The 20068-nt window shown below is 39.6% G+C and overlaps 1 protein-coding gene across 1 annotated transcript in view; it reads left to right on the forward strand.

Annotated features, from left to right (window-relative positions):
* Positions 1-20068, forward strand: part of SLC1A3 (solute carrier family 1 member 3) — an 86221-nt gene that overhangs the window by 51970 nt on the left and 14183 nt on the right. Inside the window, exons 4-5 of the mRNA XM_074952485.1 lie at positions 13860-14064; positions 15843-15885. Of these exons, the coding sequence (XP_074808586.1) occupies positions 13860-14064; positions 15843-15885 (248 nt within the window). The remainder of the gene's footprint in view (positions 1-13859; positions 14065-15842; positions 15886-20068) is intronic.

The following is a 20068-nucleotide window of genomic DNA, read 5'->3' on the forward strand; positions in this document are numbered from 1 at the left end:
TAACATTAGTAGAGCCAAACAAATCATCAACTGGCAATCCTTTTTCTGAAGCAAATGTTCTCTGGTTGATTTTTTGCCACTGTTCTAGTGAAAGGGAAGCTTTAAACCTAAACAGAAAAATCACATTTCTAGGAGAACATACTAGTCTTGTCTTTAATGCTTTTTAGAACTGCACTACGCAGGTAGCAGCAGTGTTTTGTTACCAACAAATATTTTGAGCAGCTATTTTCTGTGTTCCTGGGTTTCTGATTCTTGGCACTGGGACAGTCAGTCCTTTGTACTCTGTTATTACAATGAAGTAACCAAAGTAAAAAAGAGTCTTGGTCTGAGATTGTCAGCTGTTACTAATCACTGCTTCATGGCTTGCTGTGAATCCCCACTTGCTTCTCCCTCCTGCTCTGCTTAGCACACATAAAGAAGATAAATTACTCCCTAGTTTCCCTTCAAAAACCATATTGTTTGGCACATTCCAATACTGTGAGCAAAGGACGGAATAATGCAAAGAGTTAAATGGGTATCTAAACAGCCCCACAGCCGGGCCCTGTTCTGGCAGATGTGGGTTTCAGGAAATGTACTTCAGCATTTGGTTATCCAAAAGTTTTCTGTTACCTTGCAGCACTTCGAAGTAAATCATTTCTGGTCTGCAAAACACTACAATATATTCCTGCAACAGTTGCACTGCAGTTTCCTGCAGTAACACGAACATCAGTTACATACAATGAGATGCAGCATTTGAGAGCACTGTATATACAGTATACCCTTCATTTAACTGAGAGGTAGAGTACTCTAGTTTCAGATTAATTACTTCATAATACCGGTCATTCCCTGGATAGGTTTATTTAACTTTCCCCTGCCTTCATTAATAGATTCTGTCCTGATGAACATATAACAAAGAACTTAAAAAAATAGTTCCTTATTTATTTTATGTACAGCATGCACAACTCATGCAGGAAAAATAGAAAGAATATTTAATTAAGAAGCTGCAATATTCAAACTGAAACCATTTCCAAGCAAATCATGCACTATTGTCATTGTAAATTACTATATTAAATGAACAGGAGTACTTGTGGCACCTTAGAGACTAACAAATTTATTTGAGCATAAGCTTTCGTGGGCTAAAACCCACTTCATCGGATGCATGCAGTAGAAAATACAGTAGGAAGATATATATATACACAGAGAACATGAAACCATGGGTGTTCTCACACACACTATAACGAGAGTGATCAGTTAAGGTGAGCTATTACCAGCAGGAGAGAAAAAAAAACCTTTTGTAGTGATAATCAAGATGGGCCATTTCCAGCAGTTGACAAATTGATTGTTTTCTTGCGTTGACACCAAACATGGTTTTATAAGATTTACAGTCCAAAAAGAAAGTAATAACGATGTTAAATGTTAATGGTCAACAACAACAACAAAAATACTTTTATTGCATTTAATTTTGGTGTGGTATAAAGTATCAAAAGGCAAAAAGCAGCATAAAACCACTTGAGATTTTTTTTAGTGCCTACAGTGTACATTCAGTCACTCATGTCTTGCCAATATTTTAAGAAGAGGCTACCACACAAGTGTTCCTTCCTGTGATAAAATTCTGTGTAACCAGGAGTGCATGTGTTTGCAGACATGAGGGATGGAGGACTGGGAAATCTATTCAGATGTTTAGCCATTTAAACATTTTCTCATAGCAATAACCAACGAGGGATGGATGAAACGCCACTTGGCAAACCACTCTATATTAGGCATACTTGCTACTGCAGCAGTACTTTTATTGTCTGACAAAAAATACTGAACCTATTAATAGCAGAGCAAATGTTCTTCCTACTTGTGTCATGTGAGATGGTGTGTGTGTGCGCGTGCGCACATGCGTACACTTTGCAGAAATATCCAGAGATATCCATTGCTGGCAAAAATATCTGGCATTTAGTGCAATCTGGTGCATTTAAAAGGAGTTATTCAAAAGTACTTGTACAATCATCAGGGATTAGTCATCTCTGCGAGGGATGATTTAGCAGCCTCCAGAGAGGGGGTCACTCCATCATATGCAGGGAATCATCCCAATGATCCCTTTAGTTTGGTGGTGGAAGGGACTGAGAGAGTCACTTAGCGCACATCACTCTACTTGGCTGCTCATCTGGGCTTTTCCACACCATGTCAATTCCCATGGTTTTCTTACGGTCTTTTCTTTCTTTGTCTCATGGAATGGGACTTCTTCTTACATGCCGTGGGATTTTCACTGGCAACCCCTGCACACAGTTATTAGGTGGGCAGCTGAATTAGTCACAACCATGTTGTGTGGATTGAATTTACTTACATTACTTTAATACTATTTTTTCGTGAGGCTTTTTCTTATCCAGTGTTTGAATAAAGCTGGCAAAACCTATTGAAATGTGTAATCTGATTATTAAAACTTCTAGCTACGTAAAGATAAGGGGAATTGAGAAATTCAAGGGTCCTGTCAACATCTCTCATCATGAAGCAGATCCACACAGCAAAAATCACACAGTGCTGCATTTTAGACACATCTTTTATGTGAAATTCAGGTTGTCATCAACTGTATTAATTTTCACACTGCTGAGTTAATGTGAAGCTACAGTATTAAGTATCTGCAAACATTAACAATGTTGTACTTCTTTGCTATTTCATTATTTCCTTCTATGTTGATTAATTAGTTTTCTTAAGTCTGGAGTGTAGTTGTGTCTAACTCTGTATTAATTTAGGGCCTGATCCTGCAAGGTGCTCAGCACCCTCCACTCCCATTGTCTTCAGTGGGAGTGAGGGGTGGTCAGTACCTCCCAGGAGACACTCAGTGGCACTGAGGATCAGGCTTTCTGAGCCCAAGCATGTTGATTACAGTCAGACAAAAATTCCCACTGGTTTCAACTAACTAATGACTTTGCTTTAGAACTTTTCCAGGCAGATACTTGCTCTGATCTTGTTATTCATTCCGCATATCGTCATCATCACCCACAGTGGGAATCATTCTTATAGTGTGAAGATGTCAGCTTACTCATCCTGCAGTGCTCAGAAGGATGTGAGGGTTAGAGAGTGGTTTACATGTAAAATTTAGGCTAACATAGCTATGGTGGCATTTAGGAGTGCAAAAAATCCACACCCCTCAGTGCTAAACTAACCCCCAAGCGTAGAGGCAACTAGGTCAACACAAGAAATGTTTCTGTCAACCTATCTTCCAGTACTCAAGAGGTTGTGTTCCTACAACAACAGAAAAACCGTATGACAGACTGACAATATCCTGTAATAACCTGAACAAACCTTACAGAATTAAGATAAACTTCACTGAACTCATTTAAACCTTATTGAATTAGGGTTAATACCTTTGGGGTACATTGTATTAAACATGTAGTTGTGTGCGTGTTATTGTCGGATTGTATGTATGCACCTTCTGTAAGAGACTGACTAACGCTATTTCTGGAAGGTATTAGGAATTTCAGAAGACTTTGGAACAATACCTGTGAAATGGATTTCCTAGGAAGTACCTGGGGAATGCAAATGACCCACTTTGAATCCACCCTTTTGAAGCTAAGCTCTGGGGAGGAAAATGTATTATCTTCTAATGACCTGCTCCTGACAACTTTAGATCAACCCCCCCCCCCCCCCGAACTGTATAAAGGGAAAACTAAACCTATTATGAGGGTGCTGTGATGAACTTGTAACCACAAGGAATCCTCTGGGGTGGGGATTTGAAGGACTGCTCTCCCAGAAGCCATCTTAGAATGGGGGTGGGGGGGAAAGAATTCCTCTGATAAGAGCATTAGCATGTGTGTAGGTTCTTTCATTGCTTTGGTATGTTTTCTCTGTTAATATTTATTATGTGTTCTCTTTTTACCTCAGGACTAAAGTAGGCTTGCTCAGAAAGACCTGTGTGGTAACTATAATTGTGGGTGTCACACTGTTACCCATTTCTGAAGAGGAAGCAAACAGGTGCCCTTCAGCAACCTGTCTGTGCTGTGAATAACATAGTGAGGGCAGGGAATTGTGCAGCCTGGAAATACCCCAGTCACAAGGGAGAGAGATGCATGTGTCCATTCTGGGAAGCTGGAAGCCTGTGAGTGGGTGCCCTTGCTAGACCACTGAGGGGAAATATAGGAGCAGTTGCCTTGAAGTGTGACAAACCCCTTCTGTCACTGTCTACTGTGTCTACATTAAGGGGTTAAGCCAGCATAGCTATCATGCCACAGCTTTACTGATACAGTCCCTGCATGGTAGATGAGGCCTAAGACTGCTTTTTAGGGAAAGACAACTTTAAAAAAAACAAAATTAGGGCCACATTCATGAATCAACAGTTGGCTTTACCACTGTTCTACCATAGAACAGTTTACCTAGCAACTACAGCCTCATAATGAAGAGTCTGTAAAAGGATAAACAGGAAAATAATTAGCAACAAAAAGATTCTGTTTTCCATGTCATGTTTTGAAAAACTGAGACTGTGGAGACAGTATTAATTTAAAATAGCCCCTAGACATCACTTTCTATTTATCTACCATATTAAATATTCATGAAAAATATAAATGACTTTGCTCTATTACCAGTCATCAGTTGGATAATAGTTTGTAATTTTAAAAATTAAACACAGATCCTGTCAAGTGCTTTATAATTATACATCAAAACTATGTTATTACAACAGCTTTACCTTTTTTTTAAAGCAAAAAGTTTTAAAAGGTTTGGGGCAAAATCTTTGCTGTGTTTTGTCTCAGATGATATTTATTTATTGTAGAAGAGCAAAGAAGTAAGTCTCTTATTTTCACCAATAGGTTCTGTTAGAGAGAGGCAGAAAAACTCTGAAAGTGTGATTTAACAGGTGACATTAGGAGCTGAGGATTACCCCAAATTCCCAAATTAAAGTTGAAAAGTAATTATACCAAGGGCACAATGCTTCTTCCACTGACATCATATGGCAAAACCCAAGTAAGGAAGCTACTTACATAAGAACAAGAATGGTCGCCCTGGGCCAGACCAATGGTCCATCTAGCCCAGTATCCTGTATTCTGACAGTGGCCAATGCCAGAGCATCAAAGGGAATGAACAGAACAGGACAATTATCCAGCGATCCATCCCCTGTTGTCCAATCACAACATCTGGCAATCAGAGGCCTAGGGACACCCAGAGCATGGGCTTGCATCTCTGACCATCTTGGCTAAGAGCCATTGATGAACCAATCCTCCATGAACTTATCTAATTCTTTTTTGAATCCAGTTCTAGTTTTGGTCTTCACAACATCCCCTGGCAATGACTTCCACAGGTTGACTGTACATTGTGTGAAAAATTACTTCCTTTTGTTTGTTTTAAACCTGATGCCTATTAATTTCATCAGATGACCCCTGGTTCTTGTATTACATGAAAGGGTAAATAACACTTCTTTGTTCACTTTCTCCACACCATTCATGATTTTATAGACCTCTATCATATTCCCCCTTACTCATCTCTTTTCCAAGTTTAATAGTCCCAGTCTTTTTAATCTTTCCTCATACAGAAGCTGTTCCATAACCTTAATCATTTTTGTTGCCCTTCTCTGTACCTTTTCCATTTCTAATATATATTTTTAAGATGGGGTGACCAGAATTGCATGCAGTATTCAGGTGTGGGCATATCAAGGATTTATATAGTGGCATTACAATATTTTCTGTCTTACGATCTTTTCCTTTCCTAAGGGTTCCTAACATTCTGATAGCTTTTTGACTGCTGCTGCACATTGATTGGATGTTTTCAGAGAATTATTCACAATGACTCCAGGATCTCTTTCTAAAGTGGTAACTGCTAATTTAGACCCCATCATTTTGTACGTATAGTTGGGATTATGTTTTCCAATGTGCATTACTTAGTATTTATCAACACTGAATTTTATCTGCCATTTTGTTTCCCAGCCACCTAGTTCTGTGAGATCCCCAACTCTCTGTAGTCTGCTTTGGAGTTAACTATTCTGAGTAATTTAGTAACATCTGCAAACTTTGCCACCATACTATTTACTCTTTTTTTCCAGATCATTTATGAATATGTTGAACAGCACTTGTTCAAATACAGATCCCTGGGGGACACCACTATTTACCTCTCTCCATTTTCAAATCTGACCATTTATTCCTACCCTTTGTTTCCTGTCTTTTAAGCAATTACTAATCCACAAGGGGACCTTCCCTCTTATCCCATGACTGCTTACTTTGCTTAAGAGCCTTTGGACTGCTTTGAGCCTTAAGAGGGACCTTATCAAAGGCTTTCCACAAATCCAGATACACTACATCTATAGGATCACCCTTCTCCACATGCTTGTTGACTACCTCAAAAAATTCTAATGGATTGCTGGGGGCATGATTTCCCTTTATAAAAGTTCTGTTGACTCTTCCCCAACAAATCGTGTGCATCTACGTGTCTAATATGTCTGTTCTTTAGTATAGTTTTAACCAATTTGCCTGGTACTGAAGTTAGGCTTATCAGCCGTAATTGATAGGATTGCCTCTGGAGTCTTTTTTTTTAAATTGGCGTCACATTAGCTATCCTCCAGTCATCTGGTACAAAAGCTGATTTTAGTGATAGGTTATATACTACACTTAGTAGTTCTGCAATTTCATATTTGAGTTCCTTAAAACCTCCTGTACTGACACCTCAATCTGGGATTGTTCCTCAGGTTTGTCACCTAAAAAGAATGGCTGAAGTGTGGCTATCTCCCTCACATCCTCTGCAGTGAAGACCACAGCAAAGAATTCGTTTAACTTCTCTTTAATAGCCTTACCTTCTTTTGGCGCTCCTTGAGCACCTCAATCGTCCTTTGTTTGAAAAACTTCCTGCTTCTCATGTACTTAAAAAAAATTCTGTTAGTTTTTGAGTCCTTTGCTAGTTGCTCTTCAGATTCTTTTTTGGTCTGCCTACTTATACTTTTACATTTGACTTGGCACATTTTATGCTCCTTTCTACTTTCCACAGTAGGATCTGACTTCAAGTTTTTAAACGATGATTTTTTGCATCTAACCACTTCTTTTACTGTAGTTTAGCAGAGGTGGCTTTATTTAATTTATTTATTTATTTATTTTTGGTCCTTTTACTATTCTTTTTAATTTGGGGTCTACATTTAATTTGATCCTCTATTAGGGTCTTTTTAAAAAGTTTCCATGCAGCTTGCAGGCATTTCATTCTTGTGGCTGTTCCTATTCATTTCCATTTAACTAGCTTTCCCTTTTTTGTGTAGTTCATCTTTCTGAAGTTAAATGCTACTGTGGTGGGTTTCTTTGGCATTTTACCACCCAGAAGAATGTTAATTTAATTACATTATGGTCACTATTACTGATATTCACCTCTTGGACCAGATCCCTTGCTTCACTTAGGACTAAATCAAGAATTCCCTCTCCCCCTGTGCATTCCAGGACAAGCTTCTCCAAAAAGCAATCATTAATGGTGTCTAGAAACTTTATTTCTGCATCCTGTTCTGAGGTGACATGTACCCAGTCAATATGGAGATAGTTGAAATCCACCATTATTATTGAGTTTTCTATAACAGAGTTCAAAAAAGAACTAGATAAATTCATGGAGGATAGGTCCATCGATGGCTATTAGCCAGGATGGGCAGGGATGGTGTCCCTAGCCTCTGTTTGCCAAAAGCTGGGAATGGGTGACAGCGAATGGATCACTTCATGATTACCTGTTCTGTTCATTCCCTCTGAAGCACCTGGCACTGGCCACTGTTGAAAGACAGGATACTGGGCTAGATAGACCTTTGATCTGACCCAGTATGACCATTCTTATATATATAGCCTATATATATAGCCTCTCTAATCTCCCTGAGCATTTCACAATCACCATCACCATCCTGGTCAGGTGGTCAGTAACATATTCTTACTGTTATGCTCTTATTAGTCAAATATGGAATTTCTATCCATAGTGATTCTATGGTACAGTTTGACTCATTTAAGATTATTACTATATTTGATACTATGCTTTCTTTCACATATAGTGCCACACACTCACCAGCACAACCTATTCTGTCACTCCTATGTATCTTGTACCCTAGTAGTCCAAGATACTAGTACCTATATATCTTGTACCCTAGTATTCCAAGTCATTGATTTCCACCAAGTTTCTGTGATGCCTATTATATCAATATGCTCACTTAGTACCAGGCACTCAAGTTCACCCATTTTACTCTTTAGACTTCTAGCATAAGTATACAAGTATTTATAATTTTCACTTTTTAGTTTTCTGCTTTCATGTGATGTAACTGAATTGGACTCTTTCATTTGACTGTTCCTCTTCAGTTCCTAAGTGTACTTTATCAACTTCTATCCTCTCCTCTTTACTAGAATATAGAGAGTCCCCAGTAGTAGATCCTCCCCATGTGTTGTCTCTTTCTGAACTCCTCTGCAGCTGTCAGCTTTCCTCTAGCTCTTGGTTTAAAAACTCCTTTAAGACCTTTTTAATTTTCCATGCCAGCAATCTCGTTTCATTTTGGTTTCGGTGGAGCCCATCCTTCCTTATAGGCTCCTCCTTTCCCAAATAATATACCTAAGACCCTCCTCCCTACACCATTGTCTCATCCACACACTGAGACCCTGCAGTTCTGCATGTCTAATTGGCCCTGTGCATGGAACTGGACGCATTTCAGAGAATGGTATCCTGGCGGTCCTGGACCTTAATCTCTTATCTAGCAGCATGAATTTGGTCTCCAGAACCTCTCTCCTACCTTTTCCCATGTCATTGTTACCATGACCACCTCCTCCCCAGCACTGCACATAAGTCTGTCAAGATGTCTCGAGAGATCTGCAACCTTTGCACCTTGCAGGCAATTCACCATGCAGATCTCCCAGTTATCACAAACCCAGCTATCTATATTTTTAATAGTCAAATCCCCCATTACTATTACCTGTTGCTTCCTAATAACTGGGTTCCCTCCCCTTGAGAAGTATCCTCACTGTGAGATGATACCATGACATCATCTGAAAGGAGGGTCCCAACTATGGGATCATTTCCCTCTATTCCAGTTTGATGTTTTCCTTGCCCGAGACTTTCATCCTCCTCAACGGCACATAGGCTGTCAGACTGGGGTGGGACCGGTCAATTGTGTCCCAGAAAGTCTCATCTGTGTATCTCTCTGTCTCCTTAGCTCCTCCAATTCAGCCACTCTGTTCTCAAGAGCCCATACTCGGTCTCTGAGAGCCTTTTTCCCTTGGACCGAATGCAAACCATATGCCACCTGCTTACAAGGCTTACAAGGCAGGTAATCATACCTGCTGTATTCAGCGCAGTCTCTGGTTAGTTCTTTACCTTATCACAACACAAAACTACAAATTAGCTTACACCCATCTCAGAACAACTTTACTGAGCCCTGTTTGCAATGATTAAGAAAATAAAATAATAAAAATGATAAATAATAATAATCCAACTGGGTTCAAGAAAATCACCAAAGCACAGTCCTAGGCTAATTTGTATGGCTGTGATCTGGATGGGAAGGAATAAAATAGTGGCTGGTAGTCAACCATTTTTGGTAAGATGCAGTCTGTAATTACTGTATGCCCATAATTAACTGCAACTCTTTGCACTCTCTCTCAATTACCATACTTGTTGCTACCTTTCCTAGTTCTCAAAACATTTTGTTCAATTTCCTCTCTAGCACCTTTGTTAGGGAGTGATGTACTGCTTTGCCCTTTGTTCCAAGCACTCTGGAGAACTGCGTGTTATGTCTTTATTTCAGCCACAGTATGACTGATTCACACTCATTTCAGGAGAAAAGGGGCAGAGAGTATGTGAAGTGGGGGGCAGGAATTTGGGTTTGTTTTGAATCTTAGAAACCTCTTTTCCCCCAAACATGATTTCCATTCAGCCTGTGAGTGTGTGGATACAAAAATTACAGGCACTCTGCTCACGGTTGCCTTGACAACATCAAGGCATTCTTGTTTATGGTGACCAGTGGGCCTGCAAGTTTCCCAGGCCCATGGGGAAGGGGAGGGCATACGAAGAAGAAGAAGATGGAGCAGAGATGAATGAGATGGCAGAGTAGTTGAGAGCCAGCAGCCATGTGGGAGAGCGAGCTGCGAGCAGGATTAAAGGGGCACATACATCTCCACAGAACAATGGGAGCTTTTGCTGGCTTTCTATGGAAGAAAAGAATATGTACACAATGGCCTGTGACACATAAAAGCCTCAGAGCTAACTTTATTGCTTCTCCATTAAGGACTTTGCCAGAGACCCATTCAGCCCTAAGAAGCTTCATCAACCCTTAAAAATAATTAAGAAAATAAAACCTTTCATTCTTTCTTGCTTTAAAAAATCTGAATTATTTTGGATAATTTTTTTAGTGTTGACGCGATGAAAGCTATTGAAAACTTTGGGCTCAATCCTGCAAAGTGCCAGCAGCTTCTCATGAGGTGCTGAGTGCCCTTTGCTCCCAATGACTTCAGTAAGAGGTGAGGATACTCAGCACCGCCCAGGAGGCGCTGTGAGGTGGAAATTTGCCTTCTCCTCATATAGCGAAACATGATCGTTTGTTAATATTTGTCTCTCAACACTCCATCTTGAACATTTATTTTAGTACTCTTAAAGGTCAAAAACAGGGGGCAGAGCAGTCAGTCCCTCCTTGCCTCAAACTCGAAAATCCTTTGTCTGAAGAAGAAGAGCAGGAATAAGACCAGAACAACTGAAATACAAGGCAACATCACAGCATGATCGCAGAAGAGGAAGCCAAGTTGGAAAGCAGCTTAGTAAGAAAAGAGTATGACTCCTGGTACCTACTCAGGGTCTCATCCAAAACCCACTGAAGCCAATGGAAAAAAACTCCCATTGACTTCACTGGGCTCTGGATCAGCCCCTTAGGGTATGTCCATTCTAATAAAAGACCCAGGGCTGACCTAGGTCAGCAGACTCATGTTCAAAGAGCTTGGACTACAAGGCTATAAAATTGCAGTGTAGACATTTGCAAAAAGAAAAGGAATACTTGTGGCACCTTTTCTTTTTGCGAATACAGACTAACACGGCTGTTACTCTGAAACCTGTCAATGTAGACATTCAGGCTTGAGTTGGAACCTGGGCTCTGAGTACCTGCAAGGGGAGCATTTCAGAACTCAGGCTCCAGCCCAAGCCCAAACATCTACACTGCAATTTTATAGCCCAGCAGCCCAAACTCCATGAGCCAGAGTCGGCTGACCTGGTCCAGCTGCAGCTGAGCCACAGGTCTTTTATTGTAGTGTAGACGCACTGTAAGACAACAAATCCAGCTCATCACACTACCCCCATGCCAGTCCAACAATGAAATATGATCATAGGGTCTGATTCTGCAAAAGTGCTAATCACCTCCAGAAAGGTGTTGAGTAGCCCCAATTCCCACAGACTTTGGGAGCTGAGGCCACTCAGTCCCGGGGTATCTGGCCAGTGGTACAAGGAGATGGTAAAACCTATAAAAGCATCAAGAGGCCCAACCTACAAAATCTCCGGGAGTTGAATGCACTCAGCATTAGCCTCCAAGTCACCTGGCAAGAGCAGGACAGTATCTCCTGACAGAGGATATAACAAAGACTATACCTGATCTTAGCTAAAATGCAGAGGAAAAAAATACACAGCATACTGTTACTTGTTTTGTAATATAGTACAAGGGGAATAAGAACATATGATCATTTAAACTCAAAATACATAAGCAAAGTTTTGAACAAATTGACTTAAAAAGTGAATATAAATTTATTCTTGATTTTGTTAATCTCACATTTTCTTTCTATCTTTGTTAATTATACATTTTTTTATCACACTGAAGAACTAAAAATAACATAATCCTAACAAATCCCATCTGGTATAAAAATTGCACATGTGCATTATGGAACCAGAAAGGGACAACAATTACTAAGTTTGTGTTTAGACATGTTAGTAAAGTAGGGTGAATATTTGAATTCTTTTGTGGAACTTTGCGGGGGGTGGGGGGTAGGGGGGGGAAGCAATCCCCATTCCTAGATAAAAGGGTTTTTATGATTTACTTCCTGTTTAAAACAACAATACTACTACTTTGAACTCACTAGTATATAACATACAAGGATCTCAAAGCACATAACAAATATGGAATTAGATTTCACAACATCACAGTGAGGTACCATAGGGCAAGTATTATTACCCCATTTTACCCCATTATTACCCCAAATTATCTGAGGCACAGAGGAGTGACAAGCCATATATTCCAAAGGTTGGATTCCCATTTGACAATGCAATTTGTGCCTGTAAAATTTTGTCCTTGCATTAGAAGTATAATGCAGGCAGTTAAAGATGTCAGTATAGCAATCTGCTTCTGCATCATTTTGTGGGTGCAATTTTTACATAAAAAAGGGAGTGCAAATGAAAGGTGACATGATCAAATTTACACCAGAAGTCTGTGGCAGAGCCAGGAATGGAACCCAGATCTCTCTTTTGATCTTAGTTACATCAGTGTACATCTAGGGTAATTCCCTTGTAACTCCAAACAGTGCATATTTACAGCAATTATAATGTATAATAAATTTTACAAAAACTAATCAGTTTAACTAGGTTATGATTCTTGTTTTAGGTTTGCATATTATTTATGTTCAGATTCTTTATATTCATGGCAGTCCCTTTTTTATATGTTGCATGTTTTACCTATGAGATAGGTTCTCTGAGCACAAAATGGGTGCCTTTCACTGTACTTCATAAATTCAAAGACAGATATAAATGAAGAGACAATGCTCAGATACTATGGTGATTGGTATCAATGTAAGAATCTAGAAAGGCAGACAGACAGAAACAGTAGATACCCTAGGCTAGATAGTGCCCAACACTATGTGAGTCCATAAGGAGGAAATGGAGAGGGTATAGAGATCCTTGCCCATCCCTTGCATCATTCCACAGGTGGTAGGTACAAATTCAATGGAAGCATTATTACTGATTTTAAATAGCTGCGTTAGCATCCCAAATGCAGACTGGGAAGGCGTTTCACCCCTTAAAGTGGTTACAGGAGGAGCAGTAACCATATCTGTTGAAAGAGTGATGGATCAACCACCCCAACTGTGCACTTCCTAGGATCCTTGGGAAATTCTTACTTAGGGAGCCACAGTTCCTCTTGGGCCTCCTACTACAGAAAGGCTCCTCCACTTGAAAACCACAATCTGACCCTGTTTGTGCAACCCAGTCAACAGATGATTAAGTAGATGCCACATTGGGCACCCTGGTATCCACATTAAATCAGAATTGCACTAAGATCAGCCAAGTGTTAGGATTAATATCTCAAACTTTTGGGATGCCTACAAAAGACTCCAAATGTTTAATTCATACAATCGCAAGGATTTTCTGAATTAAACTAATGTCACTTAATCTATTTGAATCTCCCATGGCTTGGGCCAGAGGTAAACCCAGGTCATTGTACTAAACATTTAAGAACGGCACTCCATGCACACACACTTCTATAAACACATCAGGTAGCCAGTATTGTCTGAAGATACTCTGTGATTTCTTCCCTGCCATTCCAGATTAAGTGCAGCAGATTTCTATGAAGCATTTTTGGATTATGCTTAATCTGATAACCAAAACTCAATGTATTATCTCTGTGGTACAAAGGAATTGCCACATCGAATCAGACCAATGGTCACTCTAGTTCCCTATCCTGATTCCAACAGTTGCTAAAACCAGATAATTCAGAGGAGAGTTAAGCTCTCCTAACAGATAATTATGTAATAACAAGCATGGGGGGCGGGGGATGTAACAATAGCAGCACTACCTGTGAAGAGGAACAGAGTAGTTTTACTAGGCCAGTATAACTTGGGTTGCTTTAAATGTACTTGTTATCAGAACTCCTCTCACAAAGCCTCAGGTTGCTGAGTTTACAATCTTCATGCACAGTTTTATGAGGTGAATGTCCTTGTGCTTAAATTTATTAGGAACGGCTGCCCTGGATAGTAAAGCATCAGGGAAGATGGGAATGCGAGCAATAGTCTACTACATGAGTACTACGATCATTGCTGTAATAATTGGCATAATCATTGTGGTCATCATCCACCCTGGGAAAGGTACAAAGGAAAATATGCACAGAGAAGGCAAAATTATGCAAGTGACAGCAGCAGATGCCTTTCTTGACTTAATCAGGTACGGCTATTATATTGTACATCTTCTGTAGCAATGGCAACAACAGCAATATTTAGATGTACATCACAAGGAAAATTAACATAGAAAATCTGGGACTGTGACTAGCTAAACTAGCCAAACTTCATTTGAAGCTGGTGATGCCAACAGTGTCATTACAAAATACAGAACTAGCACAGTAAGTACTTTCAAATAAGCAGCCGAACAAAGTGGCAAGGAAAGAAACTGCTTTTAAAATTCAAAGCAACGTTGTGCTCAGAAACCTGCTTTACTGCCTCCACAAGTTCCTCTCCTTGCCCCCATACTACAACTTCTAACACCAAGTTCCTCTCCTCTCCTTTACCCCCTTCTCCAACAAGAATCTCATTCCACCTGAATCTATTCAGTTAGTCATTCATCTTCCTTTACATGGCGGCCCCTGCTTTGGGGCCATATGGTTACCTTTGCTCAATTTGCATGGAGAAGAGAGAGAAACTAGGGAAAAGTAGATAAAATGCATGGAAGAATGGAGCAGAAGCAATGTAGCCTGTTTTCTCCAAGCTTAAAGAAACTCTGCAGTGCCATTTCTGTCCAACCGATGTTCCACAGGTGTGCCAGGAAGTGTGGAAGCAGATAATGAATGTGAACCCAATGGCTTTACCACCAAGAAATTCAGAAGAAGTTCATGCTCTGTTAACTCCAGCGGAGAGGGTCACAGAGCACAGACATGGATGGAGGCCTCCAAGAGCCAGGCTGCCAGGAAGGGGGTCTCCAGAATGGAGCAAGAAGAGGCTTTCACTCACCAAGATAATTAAATTTCAGCATTGTGGAAAAAAACACTTGTAATACGTATAAAATATTACTCTAAAATACTGTATGCCATGTCAAATGTACTTTAAACATTAGAAAGAGAGCTGTATGAACGGATTTTTCAGTTTGCTGGCAATTTCAAAAAATAATAAAAAAATTGTTTTGTATCAAATGAAAACTAAAATTTTTCAAAATGTTAGGCAAACTGAAAACTGAAAAAAAAATTGCTTTGTGTCAAACAAAATGAAACATTTTTGTTCACTTTTGAACATTAATGTTTTTTAATTTAAAAAAGTAAAATAAAAGGAACTTTCAAAACAAAAAGTCATTACAGATCAAAAAATTGAAACACTTTGTTTGGAAAGTGTCAAAACAAAATGTTTCAGTATTTTGGGGGGAATTTTGTTAGGTTGGTTTTTTTTTTACTGAAACAATTTGGCAAAATTGACGTGAATGTGTGAAATGTTTAAGTGTCACTGAATCTGCATCATTTGCTGAAAAAAATGTTTTGGTCAAAAAATTTCATCCAGCTCTAATTAGGAAAACATATTGACTATTCCCTTTTAGTAATCACAATACCCTAGATTGTGTGACTGTCAAAATGTCAGCAGTTTTCATTTGAAAAGAAGTGGAGTTGCATTACATATTGAGCAAAGTTAATCTGTATCCAGATCATTTTAATAAATACCTATACCAAAAAAGAGTCAGTACAGACCCTCTAATCGTGTTCATTTGGCAAACCCACCAACATTCTGTTATGTAGGATTTGAAACACAGTTCTTTACTCGCTCGCCCAAACCATCCAAAATTTTGTCCTGAAAAGGTAATAAGGTAATACTATAAATGAGGCCCTATTCACTATAACATATACACATGTATTTTTTCATCTTAGTGATCCTTCAGTAATCAGTTTATCCCCATCAGCTGAGCTACTGGTTAATATGTTGCTAGAATGTGGTTAATATTTCTGACATTTTATCTCCTTTTCACAGAAACATGTTCCCTCCAAACTTGGTGGAAGCCTGCTTTAAACAGGTAAAAATGTGCTGTTATTTCTAATTGAAGCTCCAGTGTGGTATCTTTCATGTAGTAAATTAAAGACTGAAATGTTATTAATGTATTTTTAAGGAACAGCCAATGATTTTGCTTGTCCTTACAGCAGTCATGGATCTTACATGTACTATTATTTTTCAGCTAAAGAAAATGAACTAAAATGGGTGTTTGTTCTTGTTCATTTGTACAGTGGTACTTGTTGTGAGAACTGGGAAAACCCACCTGGGCCAGCAAGCTCAAAAATTAAAACTTCTCCAGATTTGCGTGATTCATGAGCCAAAGGCAAGCTTAATGAAAATCAATGGAGAATTTTCTTTTCAAAGACAATATTGGGCTCAGGGGGATGAAGAGATGGTGAATAATCAATGTACTATTAGTACAAAGGCTGGAACACATCCAGGAATATCACATGGGAAGTCTGCAAAGAACACAGGTTGGAAGTAGAGGAGCCAACTCTGCACACTTCAAAAGCAAAGCATATAGGTCAAATTAATATAAAGCATTGCTTGTACTTCTCACTTACTGCCTGATGATAAGGCAGGAATGCCACTTAATTGTTACTTATTGTGTTCCTCCACCTGTAGTCTAGCCCTAACCAACATTCCTGTTAAAAGGGAAAAATAAAAGAGACTAGTGAGATTTTTAAATTCCCTTAAAAAACTTTGGAGGGCAATACATGAATATAGTGAGCTTTCTACATATATATATATTGCCATGAATATGATTATTTCTTTCTGATACTGTAGTTTCTCATCTTTAGCTGATGCTATACACCATTCATTAGTGCAGTGGTTCTCAAACTTTTGTACTGGTGACCCCTTCACATAACAAGCCTCTGAGTGCAACCCCCCTTATAAATTAAAAACACTTTTAAATATATTGCATACCTTAGAAATGCTGGATGAAAAGCGGGGTTTGGGGTGGAGGCTGACAGCTCGTGACCCCCCATGTAATAACCTCACAATCCCCTGAGGAGTCCCAACCCCCAGCCTGAGAACCCCTCATTATGTATCAGAAATTTTGCCTGGAGCCATAGCTGTATCTTGAGGCTTCTCTATGCCTTACAATATCTTTAAAATGTCTCATTTTCATGTGCTCAGCACTCAAGGGGTCTAGTCTTATTAAATAGTCTCAGTAACACTCCAGGCTACCGTGGAAAAGAGTTCTGAACAAACACCTCAATGAGGCCAGTTTAAATGACTGATAGCAGTGAACAGCAAAGTAGTTCATATTAGTTGTTTTAAACCCAATATATGCAAGGAGATTTTACCTTAAGTATGAGAGTTAAATTTTTATTTAAATGCACAATTTCCACTCTATACAATGCAAGAACTGCTATGCAAATAAAAATTTTCTGTAGGTTTTGTTGACAAACATACCATGCGTCACAATTTACTTACAGTATAGAAGAGTTGCCAGAAATAGCTGAATAAATAGGAGATATTTAAGGACAATTATTTCTGGCTGGTCCCTTTCATCATTAGACTGTGCTTACTGAGAAAGCATCTCTTTAAATCTGTCCATATCGGCATTATTAATATTTAAATCATACCCTTGAACTTCGAATCAAGTAAGATAGATACAATACAATGCAACTTTTAGAAACTAGAAATTATTTTATCATCAAATCTGTAATATAAAATATCAATCCATTTCACAGCAGAAGTAATTATGGACCAGATTTACAAAGGTATTTAGATATCAAAATACAGTGGCTCTATAGACTTCTTTTCAAAAACTTACCTTAAGGGTTTTTGGTGTGTTTCTCAGAAGACTTGTGAAGAAGGTATTATTTAACTTGCATAGTCCGGGTCACTAACATTCTAAGTATTGGCATAAAGACTGAAAATTCTGACACATATATTTCATAATCCTTTGCTCCCAAGAGATTACAATGATGTGTGGCTGCAGAAATATGGAAACCATAATTGCCAACAACTCAATATCCAAACTGGCATCAAATCTGCATCAAAATCAAGCAGTTCTGATAATCTTTTGAAAAATAAGATTATGTGGTGAATTCTGTGGTCACACGGTTCTCAGCTCTGTTGTCTCCTTCAAAAATGAATGTATTTGCTTGAAGAGATTTGCCGAATATGCACTAGAGCCTTTTCTTTCTTTATCTTGCTAGTCCACACAGGAAATAATGTAATGAAATATACTGAGGTTTTATCCCCCTGCCTTACATAGAAGTACTGTATAATGATTCTGCTTGAATCATTGGGGTTTGAATCTATGACCTTCAGCACTGGAAACATGAGCCTTTACCTTTGAATTAAAAGAGTAGCTCTATTAAGCAGCAGTGGAGCAGACCAGTTATTTCCAAATGTTGTACTCCGTCCTCTCATGGGCTACAGCCCATGCTCACATATATATCAACTATTAATGGTATGCTACAATACTGTGATATACGACATTATATTGTCCTTACTGTGACTCATTTCCTTGAGGTGGACGCTTGTTTTCTATTTGCATGACTGAGGAAAGCAGGAGAAAGGGGAACGTAATGCAGGAACGTAATCCCCATTCTGCTCTTGCTTCCGCTTCCCTTTCCACCCTTCAGCCCTTTGACCACCCCCACCTCCTATTCTGTCCCCCTCCCTGCTCTATCAGCAAAACCCCGAGGCAACAAGCTGCTGCCTCCTCTCCCTGCACTCCCCCTCTCTGCTGGAAGGTATCTCCACAAGAGCTGCACCAGCAAGAGGAGTGGTGGAGCAGACAGTCTCTCTGCACTCAGCGCCAGCACCACAGCAGCCACTGGTGGGCAGGGGGAGTCACTACAGGGCAAAAAAGCCCTCCTCAGTCCCTCTTGGGTGCATGCGTGGGATGTTCGTCAGAGCTGGGAAAACCCTGCCAACAAATTCCCAGAAAAAATGTAGCACAAGGTTGTCAGGCCCCCACCACTGGGCTCTAGCCCCACAGTCTGAGGGAGCCTATAGTGGACTTTTGTGTGGACCAGGCACTAGAAAGGGACAAAGACTCACACTGCCCTGGTGTGTCAAGCTGGAAAGAAAGGTGCTGACACATAGATTTTGTCAGGAAATTTAAAGTGCTCTCCCCCTCCCCAATAAATCAGTTTTACTACCTCTGGCCCCCTGCTTTTCCTCAGGCAGTTCATCATCACTACCAACCTCCTATTCTAATCTAGGCAATACACTTCCCTAGATGTTTGGGAATTGCCTAGGTCACTGTTTTTTGTGTTACTCTCTTCTCCCACTGTGGAAGAACACATATACTACTACCTCCCTGTCTCTCTCAGCATCTCTTCCAGTGCATCAATAACAGGTTCAGATCACTGCTAGCCCCATAGGGTTAAACCAAATGCTGTGAGTCTTTACACCAGTTGTGTACATCCATGTGATAAGTGTCAGTCTTCATTCCACTGTACATTGACAACTTGTTTTTGCGGTTTCTACTAGCAGTGGATGAATCTCAAAAGATTCAGTTCCAGTCAGTATCCAGATAGCTCGGGTGCTTACCTGAAGCTTAGACGAATTTATTCAAACTCTTCTCCATTCATAATCCCCATATTCTCTCTCACTCATGACATTCTAATAGATCCCTGGCACTGCCTTCTATCTCTGACCCTGATCCCTTCATTTCTTTTCCTCCCCTAAATTTGAAGAGCCTATGGTATGACCCAGAAGAATTAGCAACCTGCAGCTGGGGTTCACATTCTGAGGCTATGTCACAGGGGCGAGGGAGACCAAGATGAACTGGATGGCCATGGGGAAGGAAAGGAAGCACAAGAGCCTGTGGGATGGTCAGCATTTTGGCAGTTTTCACTTGAAAATAAGTGGAACCTGAAGCCTATTAAAGTATCACAAAGAGAAATTTGTGGCACCTAATGTTGGAAATCAAGAAAGTCTGACATAAGAGAATGGCAAGGTTCATCCTGCTAACTGTATTTTTTCTGAACCTGTTCATCCATTTATTATTATTCTTTCCTACAAGTCCCTGCACAATGGAACAGAAGTGTTAAACATACAAGAAGACACATTAAGTATATCAATATGATGCTAGCTATTGTGTGCACTTATAATAGCTGGTTGGGATATATTGCAGCTACTGTTAAGATGCTTCATTGATGATTCATTAATGCTTCCATAAATAATTTAGTATGATTAAAATGTGCATCACACTAGTCTGCATGAAATTAATAGAA

Source organism: Natator depressus, chromosome 5 (assembly GCF_965152275.1).
Source record: "Natator depressus isolate rNatDep1 chromosome 5, rNatDep2.hap1, whole genome shotgun sequence".
NCBI classification, from domain to species: Eukaryota; Metazoa; Chordata; order Testudines; family Cheloniidae; genus Natator; species Natator depressus.